At 44.1% G+C, this 18,972-nt stretch overlaps 1 protein-coding gene across 2 annotated transcripts in view; it reads left to right on the plus strand.

Moving 5' to 3' along the window:
- The window catches only part of nlgn3a (neuroligin 3a), a 118,501-nt gene that overhangs the window by 22,032 nt on the left and 77,497 nt on the right, over nt 1-18,972 (plus strand). The window contains exons 2-4 of one of the 2 annotated variants that reach the window (XM_070962005.1): nt 1,081-1,796; nt 2,864-2,923; nt 12,951-13,010. In XM_070962005.1, coding sequence (XP_070818106.1) covers nt 1,325-1,796; nt 2,864-2,923; nt 12,951-13,010 — 592 coding nt within the window. In that variant the 5' untranslated portion in view covers nt 1,081-1,324. The remainder of the gene's footprint in view (nt 1-1,080; nt 1,797-2,863; nt 2,924-12,950; nt 13,011-18,972) is intronic. The other variant, XM_070962007.1, reaches the window with a different exon arrangement.

The following is an 18,972-nucleotide window of genomic DNA, read 5'->3' on the forward strand; positions in this document are numbered from 1 at the left end:
GATGTCGGGAAAATGCTGCGTGACATTTAGGCTGTCAAAATTGGCCCAAAATGATGTATGGTTGTGCCTTCTATTCAAATGTCTGTTTTTGCGCATTATGTCCATAAGAGGGCAAACGGTACAACAAGAGACTTCTATAGGTATATTTACATACGTACACATTACCAAATAAACAAATCATGTCCTATACTGTGTTGCTGAATTATTCGCTTGTTTCAGCTTAACCTACAGTACATTATACTTTCAATCAATGAAAATGACATGAGAGTTTCCATTTGATGCCGCTCCACGTGTCCTGGAAGACTTCACTGTTCCAGACAAATGGGAGGAATTCCGGCCTCTTATCATCTGATTGTGTCCTAGGGACTAACGGAAACAACAAGCTTTTCCAGTGTTAAGGGAAAGGACTCACCAAAACCTTATTGGTTTGTATTTTACTGTTCAACACCAGATCTGGTTTGGTTGAAATAAACGCTTATTTCATTGAGTCGGGAGAGAAGCGAGAGACAGGGTGGACATCAGAGAAGCAGAGGGGGAAACAGCATGGAGAGGCTGTCCCACCCCACGCGAGAACAGCTGAGAACAGCTCCACAATCGCATGTTAATTTTCACTATGAATCTATTTTGTTTTGTTTTTTTCACTGTTCTATTATATATATTTGAATTTAGTTGGCCGACAGCCGTAACGACATTGAGCAGGACACAAGATTTTTATCACGTCAAAATGTTTCTGTTTGACTTTTTAGTAGTGCTTCTGTGAAAATTCTGTTTCTTACTATCCCTCCTCTGCAGCTCAACAGGGAAACACTGTCAATACATTTTTTTCATTTTGTCCTGTTAGCATTATTAGGCGCATCTTGACAAGTTGCTCAACAGTTAATTGCAATATCCAAGTCAAAGGCAAGTTCTTCATTATGTGGATTGATGATAGCACGGAGAGCTCTGTCATGTTTATGTGAGCTGTTTTATGTCATGACAGAAAAGGACTCCACAAGTCAATAAAAATGACTGACTAAAAAATGGAGGCAAACTGGTGGGCTGTCAGGGAAGTGTCATTAATTTTCCTGTCTTCTCTTGCAGCTCGGGATAGAAGATCTGACTCGCGAGCGGGAGAGAGGACGGTGAATAAGGACCTCGCTGCAGAGGGGAAACTGCATAACTGTGACCGTTTCTGCTTGCCTGTAAGCCGGCAGGCTCCAGTATTGCTGATGACTGTCCCTCAGGTGGCTGGACAGCAGGGCTGAGCGGGAAGCCAGTGTGTTTGCTGAGGGGGTGCCCCGGCTTGTATGTTGGTCGCTTGCAGTTGCACTCGCTCACAAGGACCATGTGGTTTTCTCCAAGGAGAAGTCGTCTCCCCTCGCAGAACTGGCACAGTGCCCACAACTGCACCAATTTCAGCGTGTCCTTGTGGGTATTAAGTTTTTGTTGGTGGTTTGCAGCCGTGAGAGGTCAGAACTACCACCCCACTGTGAATACACAGTATGGGAAACTCCGAGGGGTGAGGGTGCCCCTGCCTAGTGAGATTCTGGGGCCGGTGGACCAGTATCTGGGGGTTCCGTACGCCGCCTCGCCAGTGGGAGAAAAACGCTTCATGCCCCCGGAGCCTCCTTCCTCCTGGTCGGGGATCAAGAACGCCACTCACTTTGCTCCTGTGTGCCCCCAAAATATTCACAACGCTGTGCCAGAGATCATGATGCCAATATGGTTCACCTTCAACCTGGATATAGTTACGACATACATACAGGATCAACACGAGGATTGTCTTTATCTAAACATCTATGTTCCAACTGAGGATGGTGAGTGTGTCGAGTAAACAGGGTGAAACCAAACCTCTCCTCCTCCTCTCTTCTGTCTCTGCCTTCCTTTCTTCCTTTCTGTCTTTCCTCTTAAGATTTTGTGTCACCTCTGTATTTTGCGCGGAGCATGACCTGTTGTCTGGCGCATGCTGTGTCCGTATCCATCATCTCAACCTCCCATCTTGACTTGATCTTTCATTTAGTCTTTTCATCAACTCTCCCCTTCCATGCCACTGTTAGAGGTTCCTCTTTTGATGACTTATTAATATGACTGAATTTTAAAAAAAGAAAGAAATCTAATCATACAAGGAGCAGATTGGAAATAGTTGGTGCACCTTCCTACCGTCACTGTCTTGACTGTTCTGGGGATATTAGCCATTAGTGATTAGTAGCCTGCCTCATAAGTGAATGATCTTCTACTGTAGGGTTGGTGAAATATTCTGTCTGGTACACGAGAGGCCTGTGGCATCAGCCTGACCTATGTAAGACCCTTTACTCTCCTTGCTTTATTCAGTTTGTCCTTGCGTAAAGCTAAAAGCATTTTTTGTGCAAAAGGCAAACACAGATCAGGCTTCACCACAACTAAAAGTTTCAGATTTTTAGATTTTGACTCTTTTAAATGTTCCCCATTATTCCACCACTTGAAGGAGACCCACACAAGAAAATGGACTTGAAATGTTAAGTGCTCTGAGAATCAAACAGGCACTGTCAAATAACACTCTAATTTATCAGATTACAATATGAATTACTAAATGTTGGAAATCTAGCCTCTCTGCCTTCTGTGTGGCTGTAATGGGTCTTAAATAGAAGTGCATGTGAATATGGGCTTCCTGTGTCCCAGGATGCAGCAAATTCATTCCACCCTTTTGGAATATTTCTGCAGCAACACCCCAGTTACTTTCTCAACAGGTCCTTTGTTGTTCTTGTTGTTGATGATGACTGGGAGGGTGGGAGGAGGAGGGAAAGAGGGTGAAGAGGGGGTCTGACTCAGTCTGAGTTGTTGCATGTCACATCCGATCTTTTCCAGATCTCTCTGTTATTTTGTAGTTTTTCCGTTCATTTTACAGTCAAAAGAATATCCAAGGAATGTGCCAGGAAACCCAACAAGAAAATGTGTAGAAAAGGAGGTATGTAAAAAAAAAAAGAAAGAAAGAAAAAGAAAAAGAAAGACAACACGGAACGAAAGAGAGGAATTGAAAGAGTGAAAGAGAGAGGAGAGTGATGGGTGCATCCTTCCAAAGCTGCCAGTATCACCACCTATCAACTCCCAAATCAAAGTGTTAATTGGGATGAACGTGGGACTTGTGACCGAGATCAACCTTGACATGAGTGTGTGAGATGAGAGATGAGTGAGTGATTGTGCTGTGTTGTGCTGTGTGATTGTGCTGTGCTGTGCTGTGTTGTGCTGTGTTGTGCTGTGTGTGTGTGTGTGTGTGTGTGTGTGTGTGTGTGTGTGTGTGTGTGTGTGTGTGTGTGTGTGTGTGTGTGTGTGTGTGTGTGTGTGTGTGTGTGTGTGTGTGTGTGCGCGCGCGCGCGCGCGTTGAAGTGTGGTTTTATTATGAGAGTGTGTCAAGGACAGAAAATGCAGGTCCCTAAATAAATAATGATGCTTTGTCAACCCAATGAGCATGATGTCTAAGAATAACATGTATTTATTCTTTTTTTTTTCATTATTGTACAGCTTGTCCATGTTTAAAGTGTGATATTCTTTCATTTAAGTACAACTGTTGATTAAATCAGAAGCATGAGTGCTACTTTGAAATACTGGAAAGATAAAATTTGACTTGGTATGCAAAGAACTTAAGTCATGTGTCACTGCTCTGACAGCACTTAAGACGGCAGCTTATTGGAAGTATTTGTCAAATGCGACACCTGAAAGCATCGGAGCCTCAGTCGTTGATTTAATTTCCACAAAAAAGTAGAGGGCCACCTCTCTGTTAAATTTATTATTCACAATTGTTCATATATGGGGCAGTGGGGTGTTTTATTGGCACGACAGCTTTCATCTATCCATGTGGCAAATGCTCAGACGCGCAGCCATGGAGAAACACAGTCCAACTTCATTAGCAACTGCTGAACTCTCACTGTTGGTAACAAGCCTGCCTGAAGGTGCTAGGACCTTACGAGTAGCCTTAAGACTGTGATCCTGAGCATATCTCACTCCGCAGTAAAGATTCAGTTTCAGCTGGGAGACCTGTGCTGCTGATTTCCATGGAGGCAGCAGGCAGCTTTTGGCCTCACTCTGTGCGCTCGTACATTCTGCTTTGGTAAACCAATTTTGTTAGAGACAGACTGGCCCTCCAGGCACTTCTGCTTCTGAATTAGTCCCAGTTGTGGAATATACACAGAAATATCTCTTTAATATTCCCCTTCCACTTGGAATTTTTCAATTATCTTCCCCATGTTTAGTAATGAGAAAATGGTTTATCATAAGTTTCATATGTTGATTTTGTGACACATTATTGTGCAGAGAGATAATTGTTGCATAGCTCCTCTTTTGCTGTAAATACAAAGGTCGTAATTTTCAATCTTGCTGGAAACGCTCTCTATTTCAGTTGCACCTTTTTTTCTTCAAACTGCCTCTACTAATCTTGGCTTATGTTGAATTAGCAGTGCAAATGAAGCATAATTTATCCTTCTTAGGCAATGTAGAAAGCAACCTCTGAAGCATACTTTGGTTTTGATTAAACGTTTCCAATACAAAGTTAAAGTCTTCTTTGACTAATTCAGTGTGAACTGGGAAACTGTTTTAACAGTTCATCAGTTCCCTCATTAAATATTTTAATTAGTGTCCTTTCAATAGTTAGATCTGTTACATAAAATGGTTAATACCAATGGGGTCATATGTTGTTTTTTTTTTATTTCAATGTTTGGAATGTTTTCAATAGAGACCTGTTCATTGCAGTAGAGTCATACACACTGTGCACATTCAGTACTAATAACGCTTCAGCTACAATCTGTACCTCTGTGAATGTGGTCCCTCTGGAGGAAAGAGTGATTAATTTTCAGGTAAAAAGTATGGTATTTGACTCTTTATGAAATGATTGTTGCCAAGCAACAGTATGCAGCTGTGACAGAGTAAATGGCCCTCTCACCTAGCATGAAGCACCTTTGTGGCAATGGTGATGGTTATTAAATGAGAAAAATACATCGCCCATGAACCCTGTTAAATGCATCACCCGTGATCTTGGTTACGTGATCCTCCACTTCTGGGACCATGGTTCCCTGATGGAAACGATGGATTGCTCCCTCTGGAATGGAAGTGAGTTGCTGCCCCAAGCGAAGGGGTTCAAGTATCTCAGGGTCTTGTTCACGAGTGAGGGTAAAATGGAGCATGAGATGGACAGGCGGATTGGTGTGGCGTCAGCAGTAATATAGGCGTTGTGCCAAACCACTGTGGTGAAAACGGAGCTGACTTGGTAGGCAAAGCTTTTGATTTACCAGTCAGTCCATGTTCAAGCCCTCACCTATGGACGCAAGTGTTGGGTAGTGACCGAAGGAATGAGATTGCAGCTGTACGGTGACTGGGCTCAGCCTTCAAGATGGGTTGAGGAGCTCAGACATCTGGAGGCAGCTCTGGGTAGAGCTGCTGCTCCTTTGTGCTCAACGGAGCCAGTTGAGGTGGTGCAGGCATCTGATCAAGATGCCTCCTGGGCACCCTCCTTTCTGAGGTTTTCTGGGCACGTCCAACCGGGTTAACCCAGAACACGCTGGAGGGATTACACACAATATGTTATGTGGCCTGGGAATGCCACGGGATCTCCCAGGAGGAGCTGGAAAACATTTGTAGGGAGCGGGACATCTGGACTACCTTGCTTAGCCTGCTGCCAGTCATGGAGAAGTGGAAGAAAATGGATGGATGGTGATCTTGGTTAGATTCTTCTGTTGTATTAGACAAGTGGTTAGTATATGATGATTTGTGGAGCCATAAGTATAAATATGTAACAGAATCTGCAGTGTGAGTCGCAGAGCGGTGGTAAGAGTGTGTATGTATAACTCTCTGTATGACTGTCAAGAAGTCGAAAGTTACTGAGAAAGTCCTCCATATGGATCTGGGTATTGTGTAATACCTGATTCACTGATATCAAAGATGTGGCTCATCTTCCTACATTAAACAGAAGAAAACCACACAGTAGTGTCCTGACAAAAGATCAAAGACAGATTCATTCAAAGAATAATAGAAGGCTCAAAATTGGAGTAGATGTTCCTTTTTTTACTATGGTTGGTTGGTATTCAGAGCTGGTGTTGTTATGCACCAGCTAATTTTGACAGTGCAAAAACAACAGAGCGTTGCTCTTTGTTCAGAAACTATTTTACACTGACTACAGTGTAATTCATAGAATGGCTGCTCCTTCGTTTGATAGACAGTGCACCAGTGCATGACCAAGATGTCCAAGCAGGTAGTCACAAGGTCATGTGGAGGTGGTCCAATGTGCAAGATCAGCACTGTAGCCCACTGCTCTCTCTGAAGTGGCCTTAAAGTGTGCACACAGGCCACAGAGCAGCGAGAGAGGCAGACACTGGAGCCTGGGTTATATCACTCATTCTCTCTGCTCTGAGTCAAAGTGAATGGAGTGAGGAGAGGGGTAATGATGTGCGGGGACACAGCTAAGCACTATTCAGCCTCAGAGTGTTAGATTGGCTCGAGATGGGTCAATTTTGCGAGAACAAGCCCCGATGAGGTCAATTTTTATCTTTAAAAAGAGGTTTACATTGTTAAATTGATTGACAAACTTTAAAAGATCCGTAAAATCACATCCTTTTGATGAGGTCCTCATTGTGGCAGAGTTGTGGTGATAAGGTGCTCTCACTGTTCTGCGTGCTGCCTGTTTATGCAATATGCACATTATTTTCTGCGGGGCTTTACAGCATGTCTCGTTTGCTGCTCGTAACCTGCTTGTAAAACCCGTCCGTAGAGTCCTTCACGCTGGTCTGTGTCTGAATAATATCGCTTCTGAGAGACACTCTGAGATCAACCTTCCTGACTCCTAAATTCATCCCTCATCATGAGTTTATTTGAGATAAGTGCAGCGAAATCTGTTGTACATTTTGGCTTGATTTGGACCACTCAGCTATCATTCTTATGCAGCCCTCACAGGCAGCAGGCTGCCATGTGTTACGCAGCCCGGTGCCAGTACTGAACCGCCCAATCAGTTGCCAAACCTGTAGATTAACTACCCCAGCAGAAACACTGGACATTTTTTTCCTATTACCAGATGACCTCCAGATGCTCAAGAGCTGTAAAAACTGTGAAAGAGCCCCAATCTTGGTTAGACTGCGTCTGGGCTGTGGCAGACAGTAACACACCATGGTAATCCCGTTGGTTGGCCGACTCAACCCTGCCTCAGGGAAGGAGGGGCTACTCCCTGAGTACTGCCGAGGAAATCTGTACACCGAGCAGACAGCACAAAAACTTTCCAACAAGACAAGAACAAATATTGGCTTGTGCCATTTGAAAACAGAGCAGATGCCCACTTTTGTTTGACAGAAAATGACTTCTATAATCATCTATGATCATCTGTCTGGGACAGTTGATGACCCCAGTGAGTGAGGGCTGTAACCAGCCAGCGGCAGATCCAGTCACACTGACTTGAGATGCAAGACGCAGCCTGAGCAGGAAGTTCCTATTCAGAGGCCTCCTGCTGCTGTGCTGTCCAGCTTCCACAGTCAGTCCAAGGCTCAATATCACTGTTCTGTTCTTTGTTTATCCCAAACTAAAAGGGAATAGAGGGCACAGCCTGTGGAGCCCTGTTAAAGGGGAAAACACTGTTTATTTGTTGCTTTTGGTTGGATCTCTGTTGGCTTAGATCTAGACCCTTGAACCCCGATATCCCTTAAATCTCTCCTTTAAGTAGGCTTAATCATTCAAACCTGTTTTTTTATGGCTGACAAATTTGGCATCCTTGTAAACTGAAGAATGCTTTGCCACACATCATGCCTCTGTAATGATGCACTTCTCAGTGCATTTGGCGCAGATGAAGAGGTTAAAGGTGCCCTGTGGAGCTTTCTTATGAACACATCGCTTGTTTCCTTGTGATTTAACAGGTGGTTTGAGTGCAGTTCTTTCCTCCTAAAATGTTTGCACATCCAATTTTTTTAGACTGCACATTCATGTTTGCTTATTTCCAGCCCTCATCCTCACTGCCTTTGTTGTTTGCATGTGGATGGACTCATACCCATGCTCTTAAATTAATTATTAAATAATACTGAAGAGGGCTCTACTGCAAATATTTGCACCACATAGTGTCAGATAACGGCCAGTCTTTTGTGCTTTTTAGCCGGCTTGATTGGGTTTTTGTGAATGACACTCACTTGACCATAGTTACCCTCACTAGCTAGGCCTCTGACAAGCTTACTTATTACTTATTTGAAGAGTTAGGTCTCCGAGACTAACAGTGTTGTGTTAAGAACATGGACAGGCTTAGGCGGAGATCCACCCTTAGTGGACTTATCTTTCACTTGAATGCATCAGTTTGGGACAAATTTGTGCAGAAGTGTACATGAAGTGTTCATTGGAAAAGCCAACAACAATCCCTGCTCCCCCGCATCATCATGTTTTGATTCAGAGTATGCATGTAGAGGAGGGGATCCTTCATCAGTGTGGTTGTGGGAGAGAGTGAGAGCGGCAAGGTTAAAGGGCTGATTGAATCGATGCGCTACACATAGCTCTCCAATGAAATAAGATTTGACCCATTTTAAATGGTTAAAAAAAAAAAAATTGAAAATCGATGTGTTGATCAGTACTGATTTTGTTGTCACAAATAAAGCAGTGTGTCTGAAAAGTACAGTATGAAGCCAACTGCAGGGTGTGAATCGGGCCACCTGGGTGCTCGTGCACATGCAAACAAAATGTTCCAATTGCAAAATGAGAATTCAGAATCGGCTATGTTGACCAAGTACGCGTACTCCGGTTTAAACATTCAGTGTACTTGCATGGGAAAAAGACATCACAGTCTGCGCATTCTGCAGCTAGGTCTCCTAGTGTTGAAGGCTGCGTTCCTGCATTGTTCTGGCTTTCTGAAATCAGTCATGATGCATAGTCAACTGTGGTGCAGCTCTTACTTAAATGACAGAAGAAGCCCTAAATCTAGTGAGTGTTGCCTTTCTGAGATATTTGTGCAATGTCGGCTTTTTTGCAGAGGATGGGAAATATATGGTTGATTAGGGATCAAGAGTAGAAGTAAGAGACCCCAGAGTGTACGCAGAAGCCTGTGGTCTCTGTTAAACTTGTCTCTTTCCATTATCGAGCTGTGGACAGGCAGAAAGACAACTTGGCTGCCTTTTATTTGTTATTTTATTTTGGGAACAGCTGAAGCGCAGTGTGAGTTTTGGCTGTCCTTTACTGCAGGATTACAGCCTCCTTAACCTTTTAGCTGCATTCTCCATCATTCTCTCTTATGTGTCCCTCCCAAGCTGTTCCTTAACCTCTAAACTGAGAGACAGATTGAGAGAGATGGAGACAGACAGACCGACAGACAGAGAGAAGGACAGGAGGAGAGACAGACCCAGGCACTGTGAAAGAGAAAAATGGCCACCTGAGGATTAGAGACTGAATATAACTGCTCTAAATTGTCAAGGCTGCAACATTTCACATTTCACTAAGTCCCTTTCCACGTTCTGACCTTTCTGATATTTAACTCCAAGGCCCATCTATTGTCAGCGAACCTTTTTCCAGCAAAGGAAAGGCAGTTAACATTTAGCCCTTCCACGATGTATTGAGTGAATTCTGGATTCAGTGAAGAAGTCTCTAGAGTCTGAGAGCGCTCTGTATCTGTGTCAGTGTGTATGTGTGTGTGTATGTACGTAGGTGTGCACGCTAGGGTTTAGTCATGTAAAACTCTTCAGCCAACTACTGGAGTGTCTTTTGTTTGCAGTTCCATCCTGGTGAAATGTTGAATTTCAATACCCTTTATGTAACAAGTGAGCCCATCAAATGCAGTTTCTTTGAACCTGATTTGATAAATGCGACAGGTTTCTATTTTGCTTGTCAAGGAACATGAATAATAGCTGTTACTCTAGATGCCGCCTGTTTTGAGGCGATGCTAATGTCGGCTCGCGGAGGCCGGTTATGCAAAGAAATTCATCTGATCACTGAAGTTTTATTTTAATTTCACAATCTCTTGCGGCGGCATCACATCAGAAGATTCAAGGTCAAATATAGGCTCATTTGCTGAGTCACTGCAGACGTCACATGTTTGCGGTGCCTATTATAGATCCAGTGTTTGACACACACAGGCAGGCTCACAGACAACACGATTCAAAGTGACAGAGCTTCCCTGTCGACACCTGCCATCCAATCTATGCCTGTCTGAAGCACTATCACTCAATAACCTCGCTGTTTTAGCACGTCAACGGCAGAGTGAACGCTAGAATAAGCGTAATCCCCAACAAGCTATAAAGAAGGCTGTTGAAGGAGGTGAAACCCTTTTGTTTGACTGCCGACTTTTATTCCGCTAAAACATTTTCGGAGGTTTCCTTGAAGCCTGCATGAGAGAGACGTGACATCTGATCTTGATGGCAGTCACTTCCTACACGAGGAAGACGCTCCTGACTGCGAGCTAGTGCTGCTATGAAATTCGTTCAACTTTAAAGCGCTACACCTGCCAAACTCTAAGACTGAGGCCTTTTTTAGACTGAGATGAGCACTTTGCGAAACAGCGCAGCTCCCCTATTCACTTCAATGAGAATGTTTTACTACAACATAATGCAGCGTTATCCTGCAGCGCGAGCACACATTCCAGGTAGATTACTTTGTCGCACTCACGCCATATTCCTGCTGTTTCTGTGGCAACTGTAACGACGAGAGTGTAAATGGTCACCGCCATGATAACATGCCAGAGTTGTGCAGTGTTTTGGTGTCTGATAACCATTCAAACTCATGACTGCATTGCTCAAATCAGCATTTCTGTATTGCATCATCAACGAAGCCCCTTGTGTTCTGATAACCTGAGCTGTTTTCAACTAGTTTTGAACGGTATTTTTATACTGTATGTTGTTAATGGAATGGATATAAATTTTTATCTAATTAGCCGATGACTTTGGGAGAGGATGTATGGCCTACCACACCAAGCAAGCCCTTCACCTTAAATGTCCAGTACAATTTGATAGCCTGCTCCTGCTCCTGCACACGCTCCCACAACCACTTCCACAACTTGGTGCCATTCATCAGATTGCCAAACAGGGTGACATAGAAGCTAAGCAAGTGCTGTAAGCTTGACATTGTTGTAGTCTGTGATTATGTTTGCAAGTCTGAAGATAGCGAATGATATAGCAGCCCATGCAGACTGCATTATTCATTAAGCTGCGTTATACTCCACAACACATCCGACACATCTGGACAGAGTGAACAAGGTCATTGTGCAGATGGTGAAATCAACAAATTCAAATGGCATCCCCACTTTGGAGAGCTTGAATCTGGTCAGTAAATCTCATTACACTCAGCCCGTTACATTATGCGTATATTGCATCTATCAGTTAACATCTGATCAGGTATTCAGACATGGTGGCGCATTCATTCAGATAAAAGCTGTCTAACTGGCACCTATGCTAAAGAGATTTATATGGTTTCTGACTTCTGTGTCCACACTGTGTACTGTCTGTCTCTGACTGCACCAAACTGACTGAAAGACATAATATTTTAAAGAGTCTTAGTCTCAAGTCACCCACATCCTGACATATGTTGTCTTCTGATTAATGTAGTTAGTAGATGACAGTCTAAACAACAGCCAGACTCATTAATGCATTTGCTGTGTGAAATGGCAACTTCACTCTTTTTCCTGAAAGGTAAATATTTTATTTCATAAACATTGTATTATTTATGATGTTAGTGAAGGTGATGTTTCTTTCAGACAAGGGTCAGACCCACGCCTGCTGTTTAACACTGTGGAAATACCAGACATCTTCTGGAAATCATGAACGGTTCAGTCAATTCTGTGACAATCGGCCCATTACATTTCAATATTAAATCATATTCATAGTGGCTTCGTGATTGCAACAGAGGAAAAGTCCAAGCTCACCAAATCATTGAGATTTACTGTATGGAGCATTGCTCAGGAGGAAACTCTGAACTGACAGTGGTGCTGGATGAAAGGTCAGAGTATCACCAAAACTGTAAAAGTCTCTCTAAAATCTTGTCAAAAAGTGATGGACTGTTGAATGGATGGACTGATGGATTGACCAACTGACTGTGTGCAACAAAAAATGATTGTACATGGTTGTCCAAATCTAGACATTTGAAAATACAGCTGTGTAAGTGGTAGGTGAAGATAGTCCTTCTACACTATGTTTGTGCACAGTATGCAGCGGCCTAAGGGGATAGATATTCATACTAATATGTAGTACAAGGACAACAGCATATATTACCTGCTGTTCAGGTCAAAGAGACATAACTGAGTATACATGATGCACACATCATGTGATTTCTAGGGGAAGTCCCGCACGTGTTTTCGCTTGTAGTGTAAACCCTGCTCTTTAAACAGTTTTCTGCATCCTGGTTTTTAGATTCTTAAACTTGCCAGCAACCCCATTGTCTGTTAATATCATTTTATTTGCCTTTTATTTATGGTCTTTTAAACTGTTTGAAGTTCATGTTCCAGAGAAAACAGAAAGTTACTAAATTGTTGTTTAAGCACACTTGAGCCCTGCTGGAAAAGTCATTTCCAAACCGCAATGAAAACCAATCAGGATTACATGTTGTAGCTGGTCATTTTTGCAGCAATCCTTTAAGCTAATAGCGTTGTTACCCAAACCTATAGGACTGCACTCACAGGGTTTCCCTGATAAATCTGAAAAGGTTTTTTCTGAAACTGCCAGTGGTGTATGACTCTGCTCCGGAATAAGCTATGATTGACAGTGGAGGGTGTTTAGATTACCTTCTGTCAGGTGTGTTTTTATTTATTTATTGTGTCACCTTCTTTAATTTGTATTCTATTAAACAAAATGTTTACTTTTCTCTTAATATGCTGTGAGTGTTGATAAGACTTGACAAAGTGTCTAAATGTGAGTTGTTTATTTCAATTAACGTTTGTTATTATATGCATGTGGTCTCAAATGCTGCTTTTTATTGAATTGCCTCTTTTCCCATCTGTTTGTTGCCAAACATGCTATTTTGAATTTCCCTGTGCCTCTCTATGTCTCTCCCTGCTTCAATAACAGGGGCCCATGCAAAAAAACAGGGCGAGGATTTATCGGATAACGACGGTGATGAAGATGAAGGTATTTTCCTTGGTGAACAAAGATGGTGCATGAGTTTCTTTTCTAAAAATGTCACTGTTTTCTGATCATTTCCGGTTTTTCTTTGATTTGTTTTTAATTGCAAATGCAATCATCAAGCACCCCTGTCACATTAGAGTCTGTAGAACAATGTTGTCTTTGATCAGACGGTAGAGAGTGTGTGTATGTGTGAGTGAATGTGAGGTCTCCTCCTCCAAAGCATCTAAATTCAGCTGATGAGTGGAGCGTTTGGCTTCGGAGTCAGATGGGATCTAGTAGCTGTCGAGATAACCAAGCCCGGGTTGAGTCATTTTAATATCTCACATGGCGACTGGAGCAACTGTTATTACAGGGGCAGCGGCAGTGGTGAGAGCCCCCTCTGAAGGTGTGGCCAGCAGCTGTATTTGTGGCGATAATGGCAGAGGGAAAGTGAAGCAGCAGTGTAATATCAGACTGTTCACCAGGTCTGCCAGCAGATTTAGATGAGGAGCGGCAGTTCAGGAGTGCTGCTGGAGAGGATTAGAGGCGAGAGGTGTAGAAAATGGGAAGTTGCTGCTCAGCAATCGCATTGTTCACTTTCCATATTTATCTTGGGATATTCCTGGCTCAGGGTGGATCTCTGCCGAGATTAGAGTGAGAGATGATTCTTGTGCTGCAACAGAAACGGCTTAAGTCTCTGAATCTAAATCAAACCCTTGATATGGCCCCGCCCTCGCCCTCCTTCCCCACAGTAAGGCAGGTGATGCAAGCATGATGTTGGGTATCAAGGTTGAGCCCTTGATTTATGCCTCATTTGTTTGTTACGGACAGATTGGATTTTTGCGCATTATGTGTATATTTGATGAAGGAGATTCATCTTTATGCGTGGAGCGAAGCTGTTTGGGACCTTAGCACATGTTTAGGGCATATGGACCTTCTATTTGGCAGGAAAACTGAGATGTCACACCAAGTTGCCGTATCCTGTCGCTTATTTGTCTTGAATCATGGCACAGTTAATGCTTTGCTGGGGGATCCTGCGTTGGGTTTTAACCCCAGCTGAGGCCCGGCTGGCCAGGGTTCTTTCCAGATGTTTAAGGGTTTCTACTTGAACTCCTTCTTCGTTGCCAGTGGGCTCTCCTTTCAGAAAGAGGCCTCACGCTGGCCTTGATCACAGAGCAGGAAGCGTTGTCATGGCACCACTTTGACACACAGGTGTTTCTCATTCAAGCCCAGGGCGAGCTGTTACAACTGGAGCCACACTGCCTTCAGTTTTCAGCTCGACAGCATGTATGCATGCGCGCACGTGGATGTTTGTCTTCCCCCAAGCAAGCCCACATGCGTCAGTGTTTGTAGCCCTAAGTCCGTTCAAAATTGCTGACAAGTGCCGATCCCTTTGTCTGGCAAGTCTTTGCATGCGTGCACAGTGGCTTGGTCTCCAAGCTGTTGTGCAAGACCAGCCTCACTGAAAATATGACAAGTCTTTACTGAGCGCAACTAATGCTATTTGCGGAGCATCACCGTAGAAGCACAATACAGTCCCTGCAGTATCCTTGCCACTGCACTGTAACTAATGCATGTGTGACAAAGCGAGCCATCAATCCCAAAGAATGATCCAGAAGATTTTCATTGTTTTGGCAAATATGTCTGTTTTCAAGTGTCATGGAGCCGACATGTGACACCAGTGTTCACAGACACCCCTCTGTTTCTCTATAATCCACCACCCCAAAAGAGAGCTGGTACCTCTGTGATGAAGAGACTTCAGTCCTCACTGAAGGATGGTTGAGCACACTGCACAAACCAAAGTCTTTGTAAAGCTGTCTTACAGACCACTGCTTTTATATGTGGCTGTACTATTATTGCGGGTAATAGCAATCTTTTTTATTCAAGTTAAAGGGCAAGTAGAATCAGCACAGGCAGAACTCCCAGTCTTTCCCTCTTTAGCTGATGCACCTCTTATCCACATATTCTCATTCAGTCCAGAGAGCTGCTGTCTTCTCTGGTTTCTCTGTCTAACCCCCTCCATCTCTCAGTCTGTTCATCCCAACATTACCATGCTGTCTCAGTTGGCAGTCTGTCTATCGTGGGCTAATTCCCCCCTCCCTCCACAATATTTGAGCAGCCCTCCTGTCCGTTATAACCTCCAGACACGCTCTTAAATTCTGATTCAGATTAGTTTTATTGGAACAGCATTGCCAAAGAAATGTAAGTAACGTCTGTAATGGAATAGTAATATAGAAATTTGCAATTGAAAAAAGGCAGCAGAACAGCCAATGAAAACATTCAATGGAGCAAACTGCCATATGACATAACAACATAATGACCTTTTTTTTTTTTTTTTTTTTTTTTTTACAGTAAATCTCCTTGTATTCACCTTCTGTTTGTCTCTTCTGGTGTCTTTCTGCTGGTCCCTTGGTGTGTCCGTCTGTCTGTCTGAGCAACAGTCAACCCCCTGGCACAACCCGAAGTGCATTCAAATTCTGTGCGACACTCCCTCCAGCAACACGAGCGCGTGGGCCAAGATGCTGTGATTTACATCGGCCCACAATCAAGACTCAATTTTACAGAGGCTGTTATTGCACCGTAAAAGAGAGCTTTCAATCACCTACCTGCTGTTGTTAGATAAAGGTGGGCATGTAAATAGAGGAAGTGGGGCTGTGTAGGACCTCCCAGGTGGAACATGGCAGTGGAGCCCAGGTGCTGTGCCCAATGTAAGGCAGAGAGAGGCAGCCGTCCCCGCTGCACCTCTGGAGTGTCTTGTGCCACTGCTGCCTCGGCCTCTCCTGTTGATGAAAAGTAGATGTGTGTGTGTGTGTGTGTGTGTGTGTGTGTGTGTGTGTGTGTGTGTGTGTGTGTGTGTGTGTGTGGGTGTGTGGGTGTGTGTGTGTGTGTCATTTGGCACTCTAGCTCTAATCAGAAGGCATGCTTCCACCCAGTGTGAGTGCGCACAACCTCAAACATCAACACCCACACCCATTAAATCAGTGAAGCATGCACACATGCACACTTGCACACATTATACACATACACAATGCTTGCTTCCAAGCTCTAGAAGTAACCATCGAATAAGACAACAGACACACACACACATATACCCCCACCCCCAGAGAAACGCTCCATCGTTGCTGTGCCAGGGAGCAGAGCTGAGCTCCACCTGCCCGGGTATTACCATTAATTCCATTGCACAAGCCTGACTGGATCCCCATCCGGCAAAGCCCTCCGCTCAGCTCAGGCAGGATGGAGACTGGTGAATAGGCAGTGGGGGCAGTTCACACACCATTCTCCCCATTCTGCCACTATCCTATTCTCTCTGATGTGGCGGGACGAGGAATGATGCCCCTTGAAGCCCATTTATGCAGAGATTTTTGGAATGCTGCTGCTCAGCTTCTTTCCAAGATAAGCATTGCTGCTAATGGCTGATCTGCAAAGGCATTGTTGGAGCCTTTTCAGAAGACGGGAGTGCGAGACCTACTGATACTGATACTGGCACACACACACACACACACACACACACAAATATATATATATATGTATGTGTGTGTGATATGTGATATGTGTGTGTGTATTCTTTTGAGTGGCACAAAATAATTGGCAAGTCAAAAACATGAAAAAACGCACTGCTTTTGAAAAATCTGAAGAATGGAACAAGCGAGGAGATAGACTTTGAATTAGCTCATCGAGGCTCTTTCCTTACGTGGTGCCACAGCAGGTCCGAGGGGGGTTGTGCCATGTGCGCCTCTGCAATGTGTTTGTTGGTGTGCTGTCCTCATCCCTTCAGCAGGTTTGTACAGTATAACATCAGATTTTGAGGCCGGCATCAAGGACAGCAGGCTTCCCTGACAGACTAAAGGGTTTGTCTTCATTCACTTGAGGAGCAAACAGCTATCTGTGAGTCTCAGGGATGACACCACCTCTGCAGCTTTCTCCTCTCATCTAGATCCAGGCCAGCTGTAGGGGGCTTTGGCTAATAGCCTTGTAGGCTTCTCACCGTGTCTCCCCTTTTGTTTTACTCAGCCCGGTGTCTCTCCCCATCTCTCTTCATTCTCTAGCCTCATACACACTGCTCTCTGTCTGCCCTGTTGCCAACATTGTATTTAACGCACAAACACACCAGCCAGGGAGCAAAAAGTCACCTTCACACAAAGGTCATTCCTCCCCTTACATTTAGTCCAGCGATGTCAAGATTCACTCTCACATCTCTTTTTCATATAATGTCGTACTCAGTTTTCCTTTATATACATAAGATATACCTGAGTTACCCTCGCAAATGTCAAGTGTTGTGGAGAACACGGTGGACTGTGACACACTCCATCTATAAGGTGCTCTTTTCCTGCCCGTTCCATCACCCCTGATGATGTGCCGGCTCTGAAAGCCCACTGGATTAAAATAGCAACAGCTATGCAACAGCTTTTTTTTTCTATGTTGTCTTCCTTCCCCGGTCTTCTGTGAGTGCAAAATAGAAAATTTGTTTCTGTGTGTTCCTTCATTTCAGCCTTTTTTCCCCCTCCAAGGCTGACATTCAGAATACTGTCAGCGACTTGTACAACAGCACACGCTGCTGTATAATTCGGTGTAATTACGCAGCCTGTTTTGCGAGGATCTCCCCAGTTAAACTAAATGCAGTCCTTAAACGTGAACATGGCCAGTAATGGACTTGTCATGAGTGAAGCGTGAAGCTGGGCCTGACAAGAGCACTACAGTAGGGTGCATGTCATGTCCTGCCACATCAGGACATTGTCACCCCCCCCACCCCCACGCGCGCCGACCACAGACCTCACTGATAGCCGTTGACAGCCACCATGTTTCACCAAGTGTTGACACTGTGAATGCCACGACACTTATCTCCGCCCGCCTTTGTCCTGCCCCACTCCGGAGTGTCATGGTCGCGTCTGGGGGCGCTTTAACGTCAAATATACCGTGCGTATGACTGGCTGTTTTCAATGGAGTGAGAGGCAAAGGACAAAAAGGTGGTAGCACAAGGGAGAGGGGGGGATAAGATAGAGGAGGAAGAAACGAGTGCTCCCGGCCCTCCTGGTGGGTTTCACTTACAGCGGCAACACTTAGCGGCTCAGCTCAGGCCTGAGTTTGCCTCCCACTGACACTCCAATCAGTCCAGAGCCACTGTGATGCTCCTGTGAAAGGTTGTGCTCCTCAGGTCCTGCTAAAATTCATGCCCTGTGATGTATTTGTGGGTGTGAATGTCCCCAGCCTTTCTATTTAGCCGGGGTGAAGAGAACTGAAGACCTTTGAATTGATCATTTGTTGGTAATATTTCCTTTATTTTCAGCTATTTGTTGTTCGTATGACATGTGCTGGGGGTGTATGACGCCAAATAGCTGCATGATGCCACTTGTGCGACTGAGAGAAATATGTGAGAAAATGATGTGTCATATAAATTATGTTTCTCCGCAGCTCACCCTTCATTGCACATCAGCTTCCATCAACATTTCTATCATGCACATATTTTTTTTTGGTTCATCTCCAAGACATGATTTTATTTGTCATTTTTTTTCTCAACTCGTTGTGCATGTTGAGTTTTTCTTGCAAATTTGTCAGTCTGTGCATTAATGAACCTATCTCTGTTTCTTTTCTAGCACAGAGCTACTGTGCTGCATTCTGATGCTATGTTATGTGTGTTGATGTAATGATGTGTTTGCCTCGGAGAAGTCGTGAATCAGGACGCAGCTTTTCAAGGTAGCCACTTAGTCACCTGTCACCTGTTTCGCCAGATTAGCCCGTCCGCAGCGGCCGATAAAGCTCTGATCTGATTGGTTAAGCAGAGCTACTCACCTCATTTCCTCCACGACATGCTCAGGCTCAGCCGTGGATGAATCTAGACAGGATCATTATTCCTCACTGTAAAGCAAAAGTCCAATTGGGATCTGTTGCATGTATATATATATGCCTCTGACACAAATCACAGTGTCAGTGAGAACTGTATATCACATCTGTGTGACACCTCCCACATCAGATCATGCCAATAAATAGA

Source organism: Chaetodon trifascialis, chromosome 5 (genome assembly GCF_039877785.1).
Source record: "Chaetodon trifascialis isolate fChaTrf1 chromosome 5, fChaTrf1.hap1, whole genome shotgun sequence".
In the NCBI taxonomy this organism is placed as follows: domain Eukaryota; kingdom Metazoa; phylum Chordata; class Actinopteri; order Chaetodontiformes; family Chaetodontidae; genus Chaetodon; species Chaetodon trifascialis.